At 46.9% G+C, this 7,955-nt stretch overlaps 1 protein-coding gene across 1 annotated transcript; it reads right to left on the bottom strand.

The window, feature by feature from the left end:
* Positions 1-212: 212 nt before the first annotated feature.
* Nefl (neurofilament light) lies at positions 213-5,563 on the bottom strand. The gene is made up of 4 exons (XM_031362276.1): positions 4,332-5,563; positions 3,290-3,414; positions 2,555-2,874; positions 213-2,000 (listed from the first exon to the last, which is right to left on the bottom strand). Exons 1-4 carry the CDS (start codon positions 5,376-5,378, stop codon positions 1,861-1,863), a joined length of 1,632 nt encoding a protein of 543 aa, XP_031218136.1. The 5' UTR covers positions 5,379-5,563; the 3' UTR covers positions 213-1,860.
* Positions 5,564-7,955: the final 2,392 nt, after the last annotated feature.

Raw genomic sequence — 7,955 nt, 5'->3', positions numbered from 1 at the left:
TAGTCTTACTTTCCCACTCAAAATCAAATATGGATTAAAAGTTATTCCTCTTAATTATATCGAGGCCAAGTGACTGGGGGGAGAGGGCCACTGAGACAGGGGATGAAAAATTAGAGCCATAGCCTGCGCTTGTGCAGAGCCATGGGAAAAAAGACTGGCCAGTGACTCAAGTTAGAGGAGTGTTTAAAAAAAAAGACTGCACACTCATTGAATTTAGATTTTTTTCAATATTTTATTATGGCACACAGGATTGAATATGGAACTGTGTTCTTCAATCAAGTATTTCATAAACCAACCAGATGTTTGCATCCATTCATAACTGACATGTGTGAAAAGCTTGCAGACTAAGAGCTTCCTATCTACAAAGGAATACCAAGAGCCTTCATAGTTCAAGCTCACATCATGATAGATAAAGAAATGCCTTGCCTATTTGTGTAGTAACACCAATTCAGGTAGAAGTAAGGGATGCAAAGAGACCGTGTAACTTTAAATGGAGACCACTTTGGTTTTAGGTAAAATTCCTAAGTCTAAAGGTCATCTAAAAAATGGTAGTGAAGAAATCAACAAGCCAAGCAGTTCCTTAAGAACATCAGAGCCATAGAAGAATACCAGAGCTGTAGATAGGCAAAGACATCATCTATATTCCACACCAAACACAAGTACAAGAGCTGTGGTGACTTTACCATGGATGTGGATGGATGGGGGAAAGAAGTGATGTAGTGTCCAACCAGACATTGAAATCCAAATAGTTACCAATTAAGACATGCAGAGCAAGTGCCAATGCAGCACACAAATCTATTCTCTCCCCCAATAAGTAACAGTAATATAATTCCATTACCTGCTTGTGTGGTCTTTAAAGGGTTTTAAAATGTATAGCATCAAAGGCAATTATGTGAGGCAGTAGAATTAAGCAGACAACACACCATTCATGAGCTCAGGATTCCAGGCAACATGTTTGCAGTGGCAGATAACCCACGACATTCCTCTTAATTGTATCATGGATGTGGGTTTCAATTTATGCCTATGATATTCCAGGATATATTAAAAATGTAACCATAGAGACAATTGTGTGGGATTCATAGTCTATCCAGGTTACACTACTACATAATAGTCCATCATAATTTCAAAATTGTCTTTTAAAAAGCCATCCCTCCAGCTAACATTGTGTGTTTTTCATGGTGAATTACACTCTTATTTATGAATGGTCTCATTCATATTTATTACCAGTAAAGTTTGGGATATTTTCTAGTCTTGACCTATTTGTCTATCTCTTAGAATGTCTAATTATCTACTGCACTCACTACAGTTTTTACTTTATAAAAAACTGGAGGTTGGTAGCCCACTTTTATATAGTTTATGTTGGTGCCTTACTTAAGGTATTTTAACTAAGTAAAAACCACAGCAAAATATATGTCATTCAGTGTAACTTTATTTACTATTTATTGCACATAACTCGAGGTCTTTAATTTCTAACCACTTTAGATTCAAATGACTATTTTTTCCATGAAGTTGCACATGAACATTAGTGAATTCATTTATTAGTGTTGTGTGTGTGGCTTATTATTATTATTATTATTGTAAACATTTGTGTGATTCACATTGCCATAGATCCTGAACTCATAAGCATGGACCATGCACAGGCTGGCAGCAAGCCAGAAAGCCACTCGTCAAGCAAACAGATACTCTGCGTAAGGAGGAAATTCATAGCACAACATTGAATGTCCAACCTAAGTCATCTCAGAATTATACATATATTGACTTCTTAATTTGTATAGGATCTGGAACTCAACTGGTTGGTTGGTGATGAGGTTGACCTGATTTGGGGAGTTTTTTTTTTCCGGGAATAGTTGGAAATGGGGCTCAATCTTTCTTCTTAGCTGCTTGCTCCTCCCCAGCACTTTCCTCTTTCTTCTCTTCCTCTTCAGATTCTTTGGTGTCTTCCTCTTCACCCTCACCACCTTCTTCTTCTTCTTTTGTGTCTTCAGACTCATCCTTGGCAGCTTGAACATAAGAAGAGAATAACAAACTCCAGGTTAAGCTAAGCAAAACACTTCAACTGAAAGTAGAAGTGAAGGCTTCATGGGTTACTAAACACTATTGTTAGACTGTGTCTACAAACCTCTAGGCCCCACTCTCCTGAAGGGCATGTCACAGAAAGTGCCTGCCATGAACAATTTGCATGGACATGTAAAAAGAGGTTAATTCCAAGTGATGGAAGCTCATCTCCTCTCCAAGACCTGCCCTCAATATTTGTATGTGTCTGGCACTGATGTTCTTTAGGGCACAATCAACTCTTCATCTTTTAGCCAACATCCAGTCTTCCTTTGGGTATCTAACCACTATGTTAAATGAGTGTATATGTACCTTTTACAATTTATCACCTGTGCTTATTAGATGTGTGTGTTCTCATCATATGTGTGTTGTTTATGACTGCAAGACTCACATAGAATTTGGGTAACCGAGGCCTGCATAGTTCATGGCTCTCCCAATAAATATCTACAGCCAGTTTGCAATAGAGAGAGATTCTGAAAGATTATTTTTATGCTTTGCATACCTTCTTCCTCCTCAGCGCCTTCCTCTTCCTCTCCTTCCTCTTTCTCCTTCTCCTCCTCTTCTGCCTCTCCTTCAGAGGGGGGCTCATCCTTGGCCTCCTCGGCTTTCGTAGCCTCAATGGTCTCCTCGACCTCTGTCTGCTCTTCCTGGACATGGCTGGTGTAGTAGGCTGGGAAGGAGCGAGCAGACATCAAGTAGGAGCTGCTCTGCAAGCCACTGTAAGCAGAACGGCCAAAGACCTGCGAGCTCTGAGAGTAGCCGCTGGTGATGCTACCCACGCTGGTGAAACTGAGCCTGGTCTCTTCGCCTTCCAAGAGTTTTCTGGTGGGGAGAGAATGAAGGGTACAGTTAGACCAAGGTTGGATGTGTTCGTGACTTGCTCTAAGCCCACATTCATCACTTTCCTCTATGGTCAACCTCAAAGGCAAATACAAGAACAAGCAAGGTTAGGCATAAACAAGATTTAATAAGGAGCTCACAAGAGACCCCACCCAAAAAGACCTTCTATGCATCCCTATTAGATTTAAAATATGAATGCCAAGAACAGGGCTTACGTTACTTCAGGGTTAATTCCTTGCACATTTGTACCGTCTTGGAGGAACACCAAAGTAGGGCTATTCTAGAGCACTTGGGATTCTCTGTAAGTCTGAACTGACTCTGGGTCGTCTGCTCAGTCCTGAGCTGCCACGCCCCTGCCCGCCTGCCACGCCCACTGCCTGCCCCACTCTCCTGTTACCTGTAAGCTGCAATCTCAATATCCAAGGCCATCTTGACATTGAGGAGGTCTTGGTACTCTTTCAGGTACCTGGCCATCTCGCTCTTCGTGCTTCGCAGCTCATTCTCCAGTTTGTTGATTGTGTCCTGTCGAAAGATTGTTTTCAAAATTCAAAACGCAAATCTCTACTGCATTTGTTTTACTGTAGTATCCATGCTAAGGCCTGGACTCAGTTAACTCCAAAGTGTACACCTTCAAGAAATCTCCCTTAAAATAATGGTGTGTGTGCAGGGTGCGGGGGAGGGGGGTGGCCTATAAAACTAGCAAATTGATGGTATAATTATTATTATTATTATTAACCACCCTTGTCACATTTGTGAAGGGATATATATGTGTGTGTGTGTGCGCGCGCGCGTGTGTGTGCGCGTGCACGCGCGCGTGCATGTATATATATGTTTGTCTAAATAAATATATAAATAAAATTATATGTTTGTGTGTGTGTGTAGTTGTTTGTCTAAAATGCTTTCCACAACTCTATTTCTTCTCCCCAAAAGATGAAGAACTTATTTTCAAAAAAAAAAAAACGGATTGCAGTAATTAATTAACCTAAAATATTGTGACTGTATTCTTGTGTCCCTGTTAAAAAACAAAATTATCCCAAGGCTGGGTGGTCCATAACTAGTGAGAGCTAGCAGCCATATTTATTAGCCAGGAAATCCAGGAAGTACTGAAGGTAAAGTAACTTGGAGTTAAGGGTTGTCAGTAGAGAGAAGGCATTAGATTGGTGGCAACGCCCAACTCCAACTCCCTCCGCCCCTTCCTCCCAACTCACCCTAAGAACACAGATTCAACCAGAACCAGCAATTCCCAGGCAGCAGTTGCTACCCGCCCCCTCCAAATGCCCCATCCTTTCCACGACCTCTCGCAAGGCAAGCCCTAGGATAGCTTCTCTGTGCTCTAGGACCCCCTAGCGTTCACTCTCTAGGTATACCCTGCACCACCACCACCATCCCAAGTGTGGACCTCTCCTTCCCCGCCCCCCCCAACTTAAACCGTGCCATACCTGCATGGCGCTGATGTCTGCATTCTGCTTGTCCTCCAACTCCTGCAGCTGCTTCTCCAGAGCTTCGTTCATACCCCGGCAGGCTTCAATCTCCAGGGTCTTAGCTTTGAGCAGGCGGCGGCTTTCCGACACCTCGTCCTTGGCAGCGCGCACAGCGTCGGTGTTCTTGGCGGCGCTCTCGGTTAGCACCGTGAAGCGGCTCTTGAACCACTCTTCGGCATTCTGCATGTTCTTGGCGGCCAGCTTCTCGTACTGAGCGCGGATGTCCTTGAGGGCGGCGGAGAGGTCGGGCTTGGAGGACACGTCCATCTCCACGGAGATCTGGGCATACTGGATCTGAGCCTGCAGCTCGGCGATCTCTTCCTCGTGCACCTTCTTCAGGAAAGCTATCTCGTCCATCAGGCTGTCGATGCGCTTCTCCAGCTCGGCGCGGGCGAGCGCGGCTTCATCGGCGCCTTTGCGCGCTTCCATCAGCCGGCCCTCGGCGTCCTCGCGGCTCAGCACCTCCTCCTCATAGCGAGCCTGCAGGTTGCGCAGAGTCTCCTCCAGCCCCTCGCGCTCGCCCTGCAGTGCCTGCTTCTCGTTCGTAGCGTCTTCCGCCGCCAGCCGCAGATCGCGGATCTCCTGCTCGTACAGGGCGCGGAAGCGGGAAGGCTCCGAGTGCTTCTGGCGCAGCACCAACAGCTCGGCTTCCAGGACCTTGTTCTGCTGCTCCAGCTCGTGCACGCGCTCGATGAAGCTGGCGAAGCGATCGTTGAGGTCCTGCAGCTGTGCCTTCTCCTGCGTGCGAATAGACTTGAGGTCGTTGCTGATTGCGGCTACCTGGCTCAGATCGAGGTTCTCCAGGCTGGGCATCAAAGAGCCGGAGCTGGAGGAGTAGCTGCGGCGAACGGACAGCGAGGAGGAGACCGGAGCGGAGTAGCTGGAGTACGCGGAGCGCGCCGTGCTGTAGCCGCTGCGCACGCTGGAGATGTGCACCCGGGGCGTCTCCACGTAGCGCCGCTTGTAGGAGGTCGAAAAGTACGGATCGTAGCCGAACGAACTCATGGTGGCGGCCGGTGCACCCCTCAGGCCCGGGGCGGAGATGGGGGACCTAGAGAGAAGAACGGAGGAGAAAAGGGAAGGGGGAGGATGGATGGCTGTGTGCGGCTCGGCGCGGTCCTGCCACCTCTATTTATACGCCGGGACTCTGACGCAGACTGTGATCGATCGCCGTGCGCAGGCCAGTGGGGGCAGCGCGCTGCTGCAGCTAAGGGGAGGATTCTGCGCAAAAGCAAAGGCGGGGGCGAGCGACAGGGAGGCTAGAGAGCTGCGGCTCCCGCCTGGCCGCTTTTCTCTGAGGCTCCCTACTTTCTCTGAGACCCCCATAACCTCCCTGCTCATTCCTTTCCTTTCTTAGTTCCCCAGCCCATCCTGCCTATTAATGCCTAAAGCCTGCATCACCCGGACCCTTAAATGTTCCAAATAAAAGGTTCTCAATCCCTACTGACACATCAACTTTTAACATCCAATGTCACAAAGACCCCTCACCCCACCCCAGCCCACCCCCAGCTCGCCCTTTCTGCCTCAGGGACCCTCCCAAGCATCCTGATTCGTGTTTAAGTAGCATGTTTGGGTTACTGACAATGGCTTAAGGTTTCGCTGTTGCGGCATTACTGCTGGAAAAGTTTTGCATGTCTTCGTAGCTATTTTCTGACAGTTTCTTAAATTCACCCCCTTTCTTCTGCCACCTTTTATTTTTATTTTTATTTTTATTTTTATTTTTATTTTCCGTAATACTGTGCTTCTCAATACACAGGGGACGTGCACCATTATACACCATTGGAACCGCAGGACAGCGGGTGTTCGTTTTTGGCATTTTAAAACCTTTACAACAGCTCATTTGTCTGGCGCCTTTCACAGAATTTCCCCTTTCTTTGTGAGAAATGAAGTCTGGAATGCTTAGGAGGGGTTGAAACTAACCAGGTAAAGACTTGCAAGGCAAAAGACTCCCGCGCTCTGCTGCGGGAGAACTTCGGGTGCCTGTATCCTCACTGAGCTATTTATACCTCCATCCTCCATCGGATCAAAAGCCTCTTCCCCTCTTTTTAACACCTGTGTGGTACCCCAACCTGATGGTTTCAATAAGGAAACCTCCTGAAGGTGGAGGGAGAGAGAGAGAGAGAGAGAGAGAGAGAGAGAGAGAGAGAGAGAGAGAGAGAGAGAGAGAAATTGCTGCAAAGAGCTACCAGCTCTGGGTGTGGTTTTCAGGAAGAGAACTCAGCACGGAGCCTGCTGAAATTCACTGATAATGGATGCACTTAGGAGTCTATGGGCTTCCTTCAAGAAGCACCCAGATACCAGAGTGGGCACGCCAAACACGTGGGTGCAACATTTTCATACTCGTGTTGTGAGTACCTGCAGTTTCGAAGAGATACTGCAGAGATTTGTAAGCAATAACTGAAACCTTTAAGCAAGCATTTGGCGTTTTGTTTAATTTGTTCAACATAGCACTGGCTTACTGGTTCCTTTAAATGGCACCGTGAGAGGTAACAGATTTCGAATAAAAAAAGTAGTGAAATTTTTGGAGCTGTACCCAGTCGCTTCTGGAGACCGAAAAGAGGGCAGAGGTAGGCTTATTCTGCATATTCCTTTCTCACAGTACACATACTGTCATTCTGATAACTTGCCCCTTCGCGGAAGAGAAATGTGCTGAAGGCCTTCTGTGAGGTTGCTGGTGGCTTAAAGCTGTTAAGTCTAAGGCATAATTGAAGCCCACCCATGTTTGCCCAACCTAAGCTTTCAAAACTAGTCACCAGGTTGCCTGAGTGTGTGGCTGGCATACAGACCCAAGCATTTATTCAGATGGCTCTCTGTGGCCTGTATCTTCTTTTTCTCATTCATAGATGATCAAAAGGTCTGGGGGCTGGGGTCGGGGGAGACAGAGATCCTGTGAAAGAAGGTCTTGATGAAGAGTTGCAATTGTTTCCCCCAAGCTCCCTCCATGTAAGTTGTATTATTTCACAATCTTTTGTACAGGGTCTGCACGCACCTCTGTTAGACATTGTTCACTTCCATTCTGCCAGTGCTTTTCTTCCCGAGTTACAGGTCATTTGCAGAGATCGTAAGTGTGCGTGTGTGTGTGTGTGTGTGTGTGTGTGAGAGAGAGAGAGAGAGAGAGAGAGAGAGAGAGAGAGAGAGAGAGAGAGGGAGAGAGAGAGAGAGGGATTTCTTTTGAGGGGAAGGGCTCCTTGATAATGCCTTTGACTGCAGAGCAGACTGCCCACAAGGGAGTGGTGCAGCTGGTGCTGCAGGGCGGTAAGATGCTGCAGAGAAAATAAACTATGGGGCGCCTTCGGTGGTCCAGCAGGCAGCAGGGAGTGGAGGCAAGTACTTAGGCCTGATGGCAAGGCTGGCATCTGCAAGTCTGACTGAGCATCCAGGATCCTTCCTTTGCTCATCCTGACCAAGAAGAAGCAGAGTAAAGGGACAGTCACAGTATTCGTGAGTGGGCGTGTCTCTACTCTTTTTTTTTTTTAATAGCATCTTTCAATAGGCACTGGTTATTACTGTTTCACTTCAGGCCTGCATCAAGATGGAGGAGCATCCTGAATCTCTTTTGTGACACACACCCCCCTTTCATTA

The sequence above is a fragment of the Mastomys coucha genome, unplaced genomic scaffold (assembly GCF_008632895.1).
Source record: "Mastomys coucha isolate ucsf_1 unplaced genomic scaffold, UCSF_Mcou_1 pScaffold9, whole genome shotgun sequence".
Taxonomy (NCBI): Eukaryota; Metazoa; Chordata; class Mammalia; order Rodentia; family Muridae; genus Mastomys; species Mastomys coucha.
The sequence above is the reverse complement of the archived record's forward strand: the minus strand, read 5'-3'. Positions and strand labels throughout refer to the sequence as shown.